This window comes from Dicentrarchus labrax, unplaced genomic scaffold (assembly GCF_905237075.1).
Source record: "Dicentrarchus labrax unplaced genomic scaffold, dlabrax2021, whole genome shotgun sequence".
NCBI lineage: Eukaryota > Metazoa > Chordata > Actinopteri > Moronidae > Dicentrarchus > Dicentrarchus labrax.
The window spans coordinates 13,541,815-13,557,139 of NW_026136706.1; the positions used below are offsets into that span (position 1 = coordinate 13,541,815).

The 15,325-nt window shown below is 42.8% G+C and overlaps 1 protein-coding gene and 1 long non-coding RNA gene across 2 annotated transcripts in view; one reads left to right on the top strand and one right to left on the bottom strand.

Moving 5' to 3' along the window:
* The window catches only part of si:ch211-45c16.2 (mitogen-activated protein kinase kinase kinase 13), a 32,971-nt gene extending 18,630 nt beyond the window's left edge, over positions 1-14,341 (top strand). The window contains exons 3-15 of the mRNA XM_051404164.1: positions 3,563-4,272; positions 5,329-5,512; positions 5,676-5,867; positions 6,848-7,006; positions 7,139-7,297; positions 7,414-7,522; positions 7,665-7,774; positions 8,387-8,503; positions 8,719-8,874; positions 9,099-9,849; positions 9,955-10,025; positions 10,235-10,526; positions 10,739-14,341. Of these exons, the coding sequence (XP_051260124.1) occupies positions 4,059-4,272; positions 5,329-5,512; positions 5,676-5,867; positions 6,848-7,006; positions 7,139-7,297; positions 7,414-7,522; positions 7,665-7,774; positions 8,387-8,503; positions 8,719-8,874; positions 9,099-9,849; positions 9,955-10,025; positions 10,235-10,526; positions 10,739-10,840 (2,616 nt within the window). The 5' untranslated portion in view covers positions 3,563-4,058 and the 3' untranslated portion in view covers positions 10,841-14,341. The remainder of the gene's footprint in view (positions 1-3,562; positions 4,273-5,328; positions 5,513-5,675; positions 5,868-6,847; positions 7,007-7,138; positions 7,298-7,413; positions 7,523-7,664; positions 7,775-8,386; positions 8,504-8,718; positions 8,875-9,098; positions 9,850-9,954; positions 10,026-10,234; positions 10,527-10,738) is intronic.
* Positions 10,612-15,183, bottom strand: LOC127365753 (uncharacterized). The gene is made up of 2 exons (XR_007885255.1): positions 15,046-15,183; positions 10,612-10,898 (listed from the first exon to the last, which is right to left on the bottom strand). It is a non-coding gene; the product is annotated as an uncharacterized LOC127365753 (long non-coding RNA).
* Positions 15,184-15,325: the final 142 nt, after the last annotated feature.

The following is a 15,325-nucleotide window of genomic DNA, read 5'->3' on the forward strand; positions in this document are numbered from 1 at the left end:
TTTGTAGAGGGATTAAAGGATCAGCCCGTGATAATTTCTCTAGCCCCCCCCCTTTCTTAATTTCATCCATTCTGCTGAGCATCTGCATTGTTTCTTTCTCTGAAGCGATATCTACTTTATGCAAACATTTTTTCAACGTCAGAGTGTCTTTTGCCAAGTCACGGTCACTTTCGGAAAGTCCTGTAAATAAATGACTGTAAATGAAACCCTGGGCCCTTCTTGATGAGGCGCAGACATTATTCATGGGATTCTATGCCCATAGAGATCTTCCATTAGAGATTAATGGGAAAGAGCGAGAGGTCTGTTTCCTTTTCTTTGTGTCTGATATAGACGCATAGACTCAGTCCTGATTCAGCTTATTAGAAACAAGGAAAGAGACTGGGCAGGGAACACAAATGGGTGAAAATTATAAGAAGTTGAAAGGCATCAGATTTTCTGTCTGACTGTGCTCTGTAGTCATTATTTATGCGAGATAATAGTGCAGTTTTAACTTGGTTATAGGTGGTACTGTGCGTGCAGGCTTGTGTCTCCTTGCGCGTGTTTCTGTCCAGCCGACCACATCAACCCACCATGGCCCACGTCAGAAACCCAGCTCTGAGAATCGTCCACGGGGTGGAATTACAGCACGGGCCTCTACTCGAACAGCTCGATTGTCTCGGCTGTGGAAGGGACGGATTTATTGGATACCTGAGAGAGCATTCTCTCCTTCCCCTGCACTCTCAGCAACCTGCTTAGAGACAGGCCTGCATTATAGATGAGCTTCTGGCAGCCACTACACTCTCACAGCGCTCAGGTTACCCCCCCAGTAGATACACATGGATACAGTACATGCATTCGCACAAACATATAAGAGGCATCTGTGTGGAGCAGCGAACTGGCACGCATACCATGTAACTGTGAGCATCTGCACTTTCTGAGTCCTGTCAGGAACTTTTAATGTGTGCCCTTTCTCGTTCCCCATCTTTTCTTTTCTTCATACTATTGTCAAGTATCCAAAAAGGCAAAATTCTAAATAACAAAGACATGATTAAACACACCCATGCTGGGGTCTGGAATAGGTTTTGCAGCATTTCAGCAGCAGACGTGTCTGCGTCCGAGGGATCAAAGCTTTATTGTGCTTCGACCTATGTTGAGAGGAGGAGCTGTGCATTCATGCCAGTGTTCCTCACAGAGGGCAACATAAACTAAGTGTGTTTTGATTGGACTTCAGGACTGCCCTCTACCCTTCAGAAAACTTCCACGTAACACAGCGCCAGCTCGCTGCTCTGCCACTCTGTCTCCTCCCTCCTGGACTTTGATCTTCTGTTCCCAACTGTACACTCTGTACAGCCTCTCACTATCTCCCACTCGCTGTGTCCCTCACTCTATATTTTCTCCTGCCCCCTAAACTTTGATTGACTTACTAAGGCCTTGTCTTCAGGGGTTGGAGTGTCATTTAAGAAGAAATTGATACACTTCGCTTTGTGCTGCTTTTTTTGTTGTTGCCAAGATTGGTAAACAAGCACAGTCAGACTGGATAAATTGCCATCTGTTTGTATGAAAACACTGTGTATTTTTACAGTTGCAACAAATTACAGACTTTGGCAACCCCCAGTGATAGTGTTGAAAAAGACACTGGCAGAGAGCATTGCACACCAATACACCCCTACGCAGTCTTGTCTGACCCAGGGACAGTGAGATGAAGAGAAAGAAAGAAACACATACTTTAAAGTCCAGTCCAAAATCTTTTGCCATCAGAATAATTTGACGAAAGACGTTCAAATCATGCAAAAATGCTACATATTGTAGTGAGTTTGGTAGATGGACAGGAAAAGGTTTGCATAGTTCGGTAGTTTTTTTAACAACAACTGTAATATAAAACATATTTGGTTCACATTAGACTGGAGATATTCTATATTTGTCTTAACATCCATATATCACATAATAAAACAAAAAACAATACTAATTTGATTCTAACTAGTTGCTACAACTAGTGTTATAATGTTGTCTAAAATATGGCACATAGACTGAATGAGTCACACTGTTGCACTGGGTGACGTGTTTTTTGTAGTTTATTTTGATTAGGTCCCATATACAGCGTCCTGGTGCATTAAAAACCCACTAGAGCACAAAATATGTATTAATTCATGTCACCAACAAATGCATTATTTAATCCTGCTAATGTTTGCTATAAATCTACAGCGGATTTAGGAAATTACTGAGCCTTTTAAAAAATATGTATTTGTGACATGCTGTTAGCTTTTTATCTTTTTAGATTTAGATTTGTACGAAAAATAATAAATACAGAATAATCACTTTAAATATTGATACATTTGTTGTATTATTCAGTTCTACATATTTTAATCTACTAATAGTATTACACAGTTACTGCCAATATTATCATTACGTATAAAAGTGGAAGGTTCTTGACCTTGAGATCAGTATGCATGACAAAATGACTTCCACTCATTCACTGGCTTTGGCTTTGGATTCATTTTATTCTCTACATGTGTGCATATGTGCTAAGCTCATTTGCCATGTTTGAGAAATCAGTGGTGACAACTAGTTTGGAGCAATATGACAACATGTACTTTAAGTTAGGTTTAAATTTGTCAGAGATTTTGCCATGTCATGGAAGCTACGGCCTCAATATCTCTGGATGTATTTGGCCTTTATGAGTGAAGTTGCAAATCTAAGAACAGATCTGGTGTAGGGGCCATTTATAGATTAACTTTTCAAGAAGATTTCTGTATCACAATATCTATAAATGTTGTGGTATACAATGACATCTGTTGTGATAGAGGATTTTCCCCATATGACCCAATCCAAGTAACAACATGTTGCATAATGACCTCTGTGTTTAGGAAAGTTGTGTCCCTTCCCTGACCCTGGTTCAGCAGCGTCTTGTGTAACACTAATAGGCAGATTGAGATAGTATAAATTTTCTCCCAGTTATTCAGTGACTGAAGAAAACTAGTAAGTCTGCTGGGCAGCTGGCTACGGGTCCTTAGTGGCCAATGCCGGCCCTGCTGGTTAAGCAATGAGAATGGGTTGTGTGTGCCAGATGTTTTGCTCTCAGCAGTCCTAATACACACAGCAAGACTTTTAATCCCCGCTATACAGTTACTGCCTCACAGGGAACATACTAAAGCCCCAGTTGTGTATGTGCGATCGGTGTAGTCCAACTGTTTCCCAGAAATTTCACAGAATTGTATTATTTGTATCTAGTCTCTTTCATTCAGCAACCCTGTCTCCTGTGCACTGATTTAAAGCCCATCTGATATTTGTGACCTCCTCCACCCAGCTGTGTTTGCACTTCATAGTTAAAAATAATCATCATTAATGTAAGCCCTCTCAATCCCAGATCTATGAGAGGAAATGAGAGGATTGCATGTCTCTTTGTGGAAGTAAGAGAGCCCCATGGCAACAGTTACAATTGTGTTTATGCCATATAAAAAGTGTCTATAAGCATCCAAATGGATTTAACTCAACTCAATTTAATCTGCATTTCATTTTCTATGTACTTTATAATTTAACTAACCTGCCTCTCTTTTCTTGTTCTTGTTCTCTCCCAATTCTGCAGGTGATTTACAGCATTTAGACAAACCAGTGTGTTAGGACGTGCCCAACTCATCATCACTGGGTAGCCCATGCACATGCATGACACCATGGGTAGCTCCCCCGAGGTGCTATCGTGGACTTCATGCCCCAGTCTGCTGGTGGGCAAGCTAAAGGAGGAGCTCAAACTCACTGTGGTTGGGGACGCCATGAAGAAATCAAACTCGCCCAACTCCCAACCTCAGCCTCCTCAGGCGCCTCCGTCCAATTTACCTCCTCAGATTATCACAGACCTGGCCCCGCCGACACACCTGCCTGTTCCCCTGCAGACACTGCAGACGCCCGGCCAGGACGAGGACTCAGTGCTGGGGGTATAAGTCCCCCCTAACACAGCCTTGAGTGTGGACTCGACACGGAGCGAGGGTGGGCACTTTGACAACAGCGTGCTCCAGCTGCAGGAGCACGACCACGAGGAAGCCGTATCTCCGGCCTCCTGTGAGCACGTTGGGTGTGGCAGTGGGATGGAGGAGCAGACAGGAGAAGGAGAGTGTCCCATTGACCACAGTGGAGAGGGGAGGCAGAGCCACCCCCATCACCCTGATGACATCAAGCTGCACTTCCACAGAGCCGGGCCTGGGTCGGGTGGCTTCTTAGAGGGTCTTTTTGGCTGTCTTCGGCCTGTCTGGAACATCATAGGGAAGACATACTCGACAGAATACAAGCTACAACAGCAAGGTTAGTTCTGGGTTTTTTATTTCTGCATGGCATCAGTTTAGGAAACCAAATACTCTGTTTAATTCAAATATCCTGTAACCATAATTGAACAGCCACCCCTAGCTTCATCATATTGTTGTTGTGGGTGAAGCTGTACAGCTGTCAGTTTGAATTGAGGTCATGGTAAAGGTAGACTCACCTTGCTGCAGGCCTGCCTGTACAGGCTGGACACAGAGGCTACAGGATACGAGTTGAGGTCAGACAGAACTGGGCTGGGTCTTGTGGTTGGTCAGCTAATGTTCAAATGTAGTGGGCTGAAGATTTTCAGCAGCATAGCTTCTCCTGTACGCTGGTTTCAAAACCACATAACGAGGATGGAACAGCATATGACTCACAGTTTGAACGACATTTATAGCAGTTGTGCACATGGCTTTAGATTTATTTTTTGCTCAGTATGGCATATATGAAATATGATATTTAGTTTGAACCATGTTTTGTTTAATTTTATCTGCTGTGCCACAAATCTGTACATTAGAAAGTACGACATTCTGATGAGGATGACTGAAACTGCAGGACATTTATTTTGAAAGTGTTGTGACTGTATTTTTCCCCAAGATAATTTCAATTTTCAGTGGAATAGTTTGACATTTCTATTTTCATTTTCACTTCCTGGAGTCTTGTTGTCCCAGTGAGGTTGCCAGACAGCCAGTGGTGACTCCAGAAAATGTCCAGTCTAGAAATAGTTCAGCACATAAATAGCCGGTTAGCGAGCTTTAAAGGTGCAGGTAAGCAGATTTTGTTATCTTTGGAAAGAGCTAGGCTACCTGTTTCCCTCTCTTTTCCAGTATTTGTGCTAAGCTAAGCTAACCAGCTGCTTGCCATAGTTTTATATTTACCGTACAGACAAGTGTTATCAATCTACTCCTCCAATTCTCAGCAAGAAAGTGAATTAGCAAATTCTCCAAAATGACAGTACAAGAGTATGGGTAAATAAAAACAACACTAAAGACTAAAAACACTTAGTAAGTAACAATATATAGATTTTATTGTGATAAAATATAATTTACTTGTTTCCAGACATGTGGGAGGTTCCATTTGAAGAGATTTCGGAGCTGCAGTGGCTGGGCAGCGGAGCACAGGGAGCCGTCTTCTTGGGCAAGTTCCGCTCTGAAGAGGTGGCCATCAAGAAGGTGCGTGAGCAGAAGGAGACGGACATTAAACACCTGCGAAAACTCAAGCATCCAAATATCATCAGCTTCAAGTAAGTCTACAACCATATGACCTTGTATGTCACTTGATGTAGTCTTTTCAGCTGGTGGAGCGCTGATGGTGTCCAAATGTGAACGGTTTACCAGCATTGGGTTTGTCATTGTCAGTATCCGTTGGTCTGTAAATGTGTTTTTTCTGTGTTTCGTCCAACTTAGGGGTGTGTGCACCCAGGCACCTTGTTACTGCATCATCATGGAGTACTGTGCCCAGGGCCAGCTGTATGAGGTGCTGAGAGCGGGGAGGAAAGTGACCCCCAGGATGCTGGTGGACTGGGCCTCCGGCATCGCCAGCGGCATGAACTACCTACACCTACACAAGATCATCCACCGAGATCTCAAGTCTCCCAAGTGAGTTTCCTCATTTCCTCGTTTAGTAAGATGAGAGTATACTTTTCGGAGACCTAGAAACTGTTTAGTTCTCACCACTGTGTATTCTAAGAAAATGATCAATCTTTACTAAACCTCAAAAAACCACTGAGCAGGAGCCCAATTTACAGTTGTGTTGAGTTACAACTAAAATACAGTTAAATTGAATGAAAATGCATCAGTGTGTAAAGCAGCAAAATTGATGTTTCCTCCTGATCTAGAGGGAGAGTACAGTATATTTCCTTGTTTTGTCACTGTTATGCAGCAACTGATCTGTAAATCTCAGGCAAACAGCTCAGCAGCCTTGTTCAAGATTTCTTAGCCCACAGCAGCAACAACAATTCATCCTTTCATCCCTGAATGGTCTGACATTAACTCAAATACCATTCTCAGAATTAAATGTAGCTACTTGCCTTAATATAAGAGTAAGACACAGTGTCCTGTCTCATCCTGCTCATCCTGTCTCATCCTCTGCACACTGTAGCCCTGTTTCTCTAATCAATATCATCATGCCGCAGCAGTGCCAAACACTGTATTAGTCAGCAGAATGATAGCAGGCTGAATGTGCTGGAAAGGTCAGCCTCATTCGGCTAATGGGGTGATTCAGATGCAGAAATGTGCTTCTGTAACAGTCTTTTAGGCTTTAAAGATTGAAATGCTATAAAAGAAACTCATACCGCTTTAAAACCAGTGGAATGTCACTGGAAAAACTTGGCATCAGTCTGAATGGTTTAACCCGGGTCATTTGACCTGGATAAATGTTGGTCTGACATTGCTTGGCTTTGACATGAGAGGCTGAACATGAGTTTTTATAGTAACACCAGAATTTGCAATACAGCTGTTAGAGATTATTATAGGACTGCTGTAAACTTTTAGGAGATATTTTCTGTTTTGGTCCGCCTAATCAAACAGTCAAACCTTGCTAAAAAAGTCTATATGTCTTCTGTTTGTGTTTGTTTTAGTGTTTTGGTCACCCACAACGACACTGTGAAAATCTCTGACTTTGGAACGTCCAAAGAGCTCAGTGACAAAAGTACAAAGATGTCATTTGCGGGTACGGTGGCCTGGATGGCCCCAGAAGTGATAAGAAACGAGCCTGTGTCTGAAAAAGTAGACATCTGGTGAGTATTAAAATGATGCAAATTACAAATAATATATATTTTTAAGAAATATAGTAAATAAAATGAAAAAGGCCGGTAATGTACAGTTAAAGTCTGAATTTGAAACAGACTGTCTTTACTTCTGTGTCGCAGGTCATTTGGAGTTGTCTTATGGGAACTGCTGACTGGAGAGATTCCCTACAAAGACGTGGACTCCTCTGCCATCATTTGGGGTGTTGGCAGCAACAGTCTTCACCTTCCCGTCCCCTCCACCTGCCCAGATGGCTTCAAAATCCTCATGAAACAAACATGGTGAGTGTGGATCATGTATTATGTCGATATTATGTGAAATATTGTGGTTAAAAAGGTTTAGTGGCAGGTGTATCTCATTTAATCACTCCTCTTCCTCGTTTTTTTGCTGATTCCAGGCAAGGCAAGCCCAGGAACAGGCCTTCGTTTCGTCAGATCCTCCTACACCTCGACATTGCCTCTGCTGATGTCCTAGGAGCTCCTCAGGAGACCTACTTCAAGTCTCAGGTCTGCACTGTAGCCGAGCCTTAGACTATATGTATTTGCCTGCTCTGGATGATATTGTTCTCTTAGTGCTGAGTTTAAATCGTCTGATGCCGTTTGTGTGAGTGAATTGTCAGCACTTTGACCGTGTCCATCCATATTACAGTCAGAATGGAGAGAGGAAGTGAAGAAACATTTTGAGAAGATCAAAAGCGAAGGCACCTGCATCCACAGGCTGGATGAAGAGCTGATCCGACGCAGGCGGGATGAACTCAGGTGTGTAAGAAAGGAAAACCAGAGAGATGTGACCTAATTTCATAAAAATGTTGCCTGTTGATGGCGTGGATTATTTCTGCCTGTCAACAACAAGTAAACAAATGCTGCAGCACAGGGATACTCGATTCGCTTTTGCCCGGGGTCCGCCAGTTAATAAACAAACATTAATAATAATTATCAGATAAAATGAATAAACATTAGGATTGTTGATGTAGCAGTATAAGACAACCTCGCTTTTCTTGTAGTGCTACCAGACAACTTCCCATTTAACAGCTCTGGGACATTATTGAACATTTACTAACTGGTATAAACAAACAAATTATCTATATGAATGAATTTATTTTCATTATGAAATAGAAAATGGTTGTAGGGCCACCCTATCCCAGGCAAGATTTGACTAAAGTTGCTTATCACTGCTGTAGCACCTCCATTACCATACAGATAAATTATTACCTTAGAATGTATCAGAAAGATATTGTATGATAGACAATCGTGTATTTTAATGGCAATTTAATTATTTTTGCATGGATTTGTTCCTTTAGAGTGAGTGATGTGGTTTTGAAAGTGGTTGTTGGAAGTAAACATTTGTTTGCATTTCCTGTGCTCTTCCAGGCACGCTCTGGACATCCGGGAGCACTATGAGAGGAAACTGGAGAGAGCCAACAACCTCTACATGGAGCTCAGTGCCATCATGCTACAGCTGGAGGTCCGAGAAAAGGAGCTAATGAAGTAAGTAAATATACTATTTATTACAGTAATCATCAGCTAACTTCTTAGACCTAGCTTTTTGTTCATTTGTTCCTTAAACTGTCACTTTAAGACCTGAATTCACAGACATGTAACTAGATTTGTAAATTTTACTTGAATTCTGTCTTGTGTGTATAACTCTCTATAGAACTGAATGTGAATATGTTTCACTGTCATATAACTTCAAACTAATTCAGCAATCCCTGCAGGAGAGAGCAGGCAGTGGAGAAGAAATATCCCGGGACCTACAAGCGCCACCTGGTCCGACCAATCGTCAGGTCCAACGCTGTAGAGAAGCTCATCAAGAAGAAAGGAAGCATTTCCCACAAACCTGGGATGCCCCCTACCAAAAGGTAGGAAGCTTAGCTGATGGAACAGCTTTGTTGTAAAAGAAACTATTATTAGCATTTAAGTTCATTTAGATGGGATTTACATTAATTTCTCTGTTAAAGTGACAATTCTCAGATTATTTACTGTACTGTTGAAGCCAGTCTCATTAGCAGACATTGGCCATACATTGTTAGAATAAATGAATTAAGATATATTAGGTTAACGCTGCTAAATGCTTTTCTCACAGGCCAGACTTGCTTCGTTCTGATGGGATCCCCAGCGTTGACTCTCTCCCCTCCCCCTCGCCACTATCAGCCAGCCCGAAGGTCTCCACACCTCCTGGTAAAGCCCGCTACAGAAGCAAGCCTCGTCACCGCCGCGCTAACAGTAAAGGAAGCCACAACGAGTTCCCCGGGCTGCTGAAGCCTATCGCTGGGGCACTAGAAGATACCCAGTGTCTTCAGGAGCAGCATTTCCACCATCACCACCACCACCCACCAACCGTGGGGCCCTTCCTCCCCTTGAAGGGCCGCGAAGAGGCCGTTGTTAATTGTGCCAATAACCTGCGCTACTTCGGCCCCGCCGCTGCCCTCCGTAGCCCTCAGACAGACCACCTGCAGCGCCGCGTTTCCGGCTCCAACCCTGACCTCATATCCACCGCCGTGGATGCAGACACGCGGCAGCGGACTTCATCCATCAGCTCCAATCCTGTCCCCGGTGCTGGTGCTGGTTCTTTATGTCCCTGCTGCCAGGCTCACCCCTTCCCTGGCTGCCTACACTGTCAGGAGACCCCTCCTCCATCAAACCACCCAGAGTTGTCCCACTACTCACTGCTCAACACCCAAGAAGGTACCCCCTCTTCTTTAGGGGCTCCCAGCAAAGATCAAGCCTCAGACGGAGAGGCCATAAAAAAGGCCGAGCCACAGGAACAAGAGGCATGCCAACACACTCACGCCCTGCCCACTGCACTGCCCCGCACTCTCAGACCTCTCAGGAAGGTGAGCACAGCTTGTAGCCTTAAACCAGTGAGTCTGTAGTAGGTGTTTGTGTCAAAGAAACTATGAAAGATGATGGATTAACAGCTGTAACTGCTTCGTTTACAGGGTGGCGATGAGTCATCTGAAGAGGAAGAGGGGGAGGTTGATAGTGAAGTGGAGTTTCCAAGGAGACAGAGGTAAAAATACAGTTTGCCACCTTGATCTTCACTTCACTGTGTTGTAACACTGTTACATCATGTGGTGCAATACAAGAAATTAACAAACCATTCACCAAACCAACCAAAATAATCATTATAATTTGAAATATTGACGTCTCCCAAATACAGTGAACCAGTCCCAAAGGTAACTACTGGATGTAATTTTGTATTCCTCTGCTCCCTCACAGACCTCACCGCTGTATGAGCAGCTTCCAGTCCTACTCCACCTTCAGCTCAGAGAACCTGTCAGTGTCTGATGGAGAAGAGGGAAACACCAGCGACCACTCCCACAGCGGGCCCCTGGAGAGGCTGAGCGCCAGCCAGGAGGAGCACCTGGATGAGCTGCTGTCGCACACACCAGACATCCCCATCGACATCTCCACCCAGTCGGACGGCCTCTCTGACAAGGAGTGCGCCGTCCGCAGGGTGAAGACCCAGATCTCTCTGGGAAAACTGTGCTCTGACGAACACAGCTACGAGGTCAGTACTGCGGATGTGTGTGCCCCCACCAAGTTTTGTTCAGTCTTTCCACCACTTCAGTAAAACAAAGCATCAACAAATCAAATTTGCTAAATATGTTAGGCTTTATTTTCCACCCCAAAAGTCCACGCTCAGATTATAAAATCAATATAGTAAAGATGTTGCCCTTATCCTGGATATGTGCTGATGTTTCTGTCTCATTTTTCTCCTAGAATCCGCTACAGTTTGGCGACTCAGACTGCGATACATCAGAAGCAGAGTGCTCCGATGCCACCATTAGAAACAACAAAGTCGGGGCTCCTTCCTCATGGTGAAACCTCCCCCAGGGCTTGGTTCTGTTTTTGCCTGGAGGCCATCGTGTCCCACTCTGCCCTGCAGAAAATACAGCAATAAGAGGACGACATTGTAAACAAAGCTCCCTATAGCAAAGCCCCATGCAGTCTCTCCCAGAACCCCCCTCCACCCTTACCCTTCCCTTTCACAAAACCCAATCTTCCCTCATCTCTAGCACAGCATCCGGGCAACCCATGGCAGGGATTCCCTTTTGAATGATAATGTACAGTCGATAGTGTAACATTCATAATTTATTTTTGTCTGAGTTTTGAAGGAAAAATTCAGGACTTCTTTATGTTCTCTGATCCAAACAGAGGAAGAAAAAAAAACCCAGACATTTTGATACTGAGCATGGGCTTAACTGTGTGTTGGGGAGAGGCTGAGATTGGATGAAGATGCAGATGGTGATGATAATGATGATGATGATGATGAGAAGGAGGATGTGTTCGAGTGCTGATGTACACCGAGGTTGACAACTAGCAGCGTGGAGTTGCATCACTGCTGTTGTCGGTCTCTCAGGTGACTGACGCAGACTGGGAGCGTCGCTACAAGCCTTTTGATCTGGCTACGGTTGCTTTTCAGCATCTTACCGTTTTAGACTGAAGTCCCCAACCAACCATACAAGGACTCCCTCTTACTAAAAGTAAACCCAACCTGCTTTATCATGAGTTTACAGTGCAGAGCCCCAGTTGCCCCACGCCTCCCTCCACATCGACCCTGCCCTCTATCATAGTGAGTGGGGAACAGGGAGCTCATGAAAACAGTGTGAACACCAGCATGAACCACCTGCCTCGCAACCGGACCGCCCTCACCCTCTCCCTCTCGCTAGAGCCACCACATGTGTCTAGTCATCAGGATCCCACGCTGAACTGTCCTAGCATGCCTGTGCAGCTCGCAGAAAATGCAAAAAGCTGCCGGAAGACTGCATGAAGTGGACAAGCCAGCAGACCAAAAGAGATGAAGACTCGGCTGATGGCTAAGGAAAAGAATTAAAACAAAAACAAAAAAATGAGACTCTTCCTCTGTGTCCCAGCTCATCCTTTCCTCCAAGACACGCCAATGTCATTGTCATCATCAATCAGATGTCATGACCAGAGTTGTTGAGGGAGTTATCAGAGTGTTTGTGTGTGTGTTTGTGTGTGTGTGTGTGTGTGTGTGTGTGTGTGTGTGTGTGTGTGTGTGTGTGTGTGTGTGTGTGAACACAAAAAAGCCCTTTTTCCTCTCCATTAGACATTACAGTTTCAAGTCTCATCTCAGGATTGTTCGAGGACTGTAAGAAACTGGACTGGACCAATTATTGTATGTAGGAGTCTTCTTTGAGCGGCACATATTACAGACCACGCAGGAACATTAAAGAAGGTCTTGCAGATAGCCTTGATGTTCAACCCATTATTGCTGTAACGGACATTAAAGTTATGTAGACATGTAGAGCGTTTTTTTAGTTGCAATCCAGGTGCAGTATCCCATTTCTTGAAATCACTAGGTGCAGCGTCTCCAATGTACCATTTTCTAGCAGGGTAATTTATACTGTCTAATAAGCAATGTCCAAGAATGCTCATTGTTCTTCTGTGCTGTAGTGAATAAAACAGCAATAATGTACTGTAGGTCGACCCTCAGGTGAGAAATGGGAGTTGCTTGCTCAGGATCCGGGGCGTCTAGCTGGCTAGACACAATATTGTGACTGGTGGCTAGAGGAGAGCAGCAAGTGTCCAAACAGCTTATTATAGATGCTATATTTTTAAATTGTCCCATTTTTTGTGAACTTGCCTTTCCAGAGATTGATGCTCAGGTTTTTATGTTGCCGATTGACAGCAGGAGCAATATATCAACAGCCACTAGATGGCGACAGTTACAATGACTTACTTCTCCTTGTGTTATGTAAATGTCCTGGTTCGATTCCTTCTTTTCAACACATGGTAATTTATGTCTCCTATGACCATCCAAATCCAAGAATCCCAGCAATATTACTTATTTTTTTTGTGTGTCTTGTTGTCTTTTGAAAATGGATACTGCATCTGTGAGAGCTTTATTTCCCCCCCTGCCACCTGTAGAGTGTGTGTCGTCCACCTTTTAATGACTTAACGGTTGAAAATTAGCCAGCCAGGATTGAAATTTAAAGATAATGATGTCAAGACGTCAGCTGAAGTGTACACAGACGGCTGAGTTTCTAAGTTAGGAATATAAGCCAGAGACCACAAAAGGCCACAGAGCAAATTTAGCTGCTCTTGGTTTTTCAAACAACCTCATTTCAGTGTTAGTTACTCCTGTATATAAACACCTGTAAATGTAATGTAACCCCGTTTTTTGTCCTCTCTCTTTTAACGTATCGCACAGCAGGGCGAGCTGCTGTCACTGATGAGCAGCCGGCTGGTTGAAAATGAGCAGAATATATCTGTATTACATCAGTATTGATCACCGCAGGAGAGGGTGTGAGTCATAAGAACAGAGTAGCACAAGGTGAATCTAAAACTGTACTGATGGATCAATTATCTTTTTGTGCTTGAAAAAGGCTTACACCTGGTACTGAAAGCAGCTGCTGCCTCTCCTCGACCTTTTCTTCACTCATGTTTACGTACGTGTGAAATAACCTAGTGTATTGTAACGACTGGGTAATCCGATCAAGCTGTTAATAACATTGTCTATCTGGCATATATCCTGTGAAGTATGATTGTTGTAAAGTTTTAATTTAATTTTGATTCTTTTTTTTTTGTAGCTGGCCTACATGATTATTGAATTAATTTATTATGAATGACTGGTAAAGGTGCGTTGTTCTTTTTAATTTCAGGCAGCTTTAGAAAAAAATGTCATGACCTATGATTTCTCCTGGAAAGTATTATTTAAAAGGAAGCACAATGAATTGGTATGGGAAGAGGACAGTATTTGTATGATAGAACAAAAAAAGCATTGTCATATCACATTAATCTGGATTTCTTTTTTTTTGTTACCTTTTGTGACCCTGCAGAGGGGGACCATTCGTTATTTAGATCAGCATTGTGGATGAAGCATTGATTTTAACAGACTTTTCATCAGTAATTAGCAAACAGGTGTTTCCTAAAAAGCTTTTTTATCTCGACATAGGCTATAGGGAATCACTTGTAGTACAAACCAAAAGCCAGTCAGTAGACTGTCAAAGCAGGGTAAAATGAGACGTTATGTCTGGAGGCACGTGTCATGCCAATTTCTGTACTTCTGCAGAAATCCCTTCCTCTCATTTTTAATCATAAAACACACCAGTTACTTACATTTGAATTTCTGTGAAATTGTCTAAAACTGTGGACATCATGTTGCCTCATCCCACGTATCAAACATCTGTTTCTTTGTTACTCTCATTTCCATCTCCCTTTCCTGTTGAATGGCATTATGATCAACCAATCCTGTCAGTTTCCTGTATTATCCAGTGTACAGTGCAATGGGTATCTGGGAGAATAAAATCTGAGCAAACAACTGTGCATGGAATAAATGCTGATGTACTGTACCCAAAACACAGCTGTCCGTCTCTTCTGTGACACAATAGAGTCGAGTGTTGGTTTTCATCTCATTAACTACGCCCATAATTTATATTAATTTATGGATTTAATGAGTTTTAGTGAAGTATGTAAGTTTTGTAGATCCTACAGTACCTGTTGTCCAATGGTTTTATTTAACATACCAACATAATATGAAACACAGGAGGATTTTAGAAGTAATGAGGTTGTAAAAATATATTTTTCACATCATATTTATCTTTTTAACAGTTACTGCAAATTGTATCTCCCTACATAAAGATTTGTATCAAATGCTTCTCCAAACTTTCAGGAATTTGGTGTGAGATCAAATTAACACCAGTCACATTTAAAGATATTGATTCAAAATAATAAATATAAATTAAAAAAACCCCACCATGTAAGTTAGCTACATGATGTCTGTAATTGTTTGTGTAAACTCCTCAAATTGCTTAAACACACAAATACCCCAAAGCAATATGGAGGAGATGACTGACAGCTACTAGTAGCTCTGATATGAAATTAAAAATTAAAATCTTAATAGTTTTTAAAACCTGTTGTCAGTGTTGTTGACTTTGCACTGACTGATATAACGTTAGAACTTAAAATGTAGGAAATTACTGAATTAGGCTATGATGATGATAATAATAAGGTAAAAAAAAAAAGTATACTATTTTAAAGTTATGCCTTATTTAGAAACTTACTTTATGTAGCTTTTGTTCTACATTTCCAAATAGGTCTTCTGGTTGTTACGTAAATGTTTCTATAACTTAACGTTAAGTAATTTCAACCTGTTGAAATACGTGCTGAGCTTTTCCTGCTGTTATATGAACCCTCGGCGCTCGGCGAGCGGGCGGAGTTAACGTTGTAAGACGTGCTGACGCTGGAGCGGACTTCTAACCGGACGGTGCGGGTAGATAAAATCAACGCTCGCTGTACTCCACCCTGCGAGCGCCTATCCGTTGGACCAGAGGGGGGCGGAGT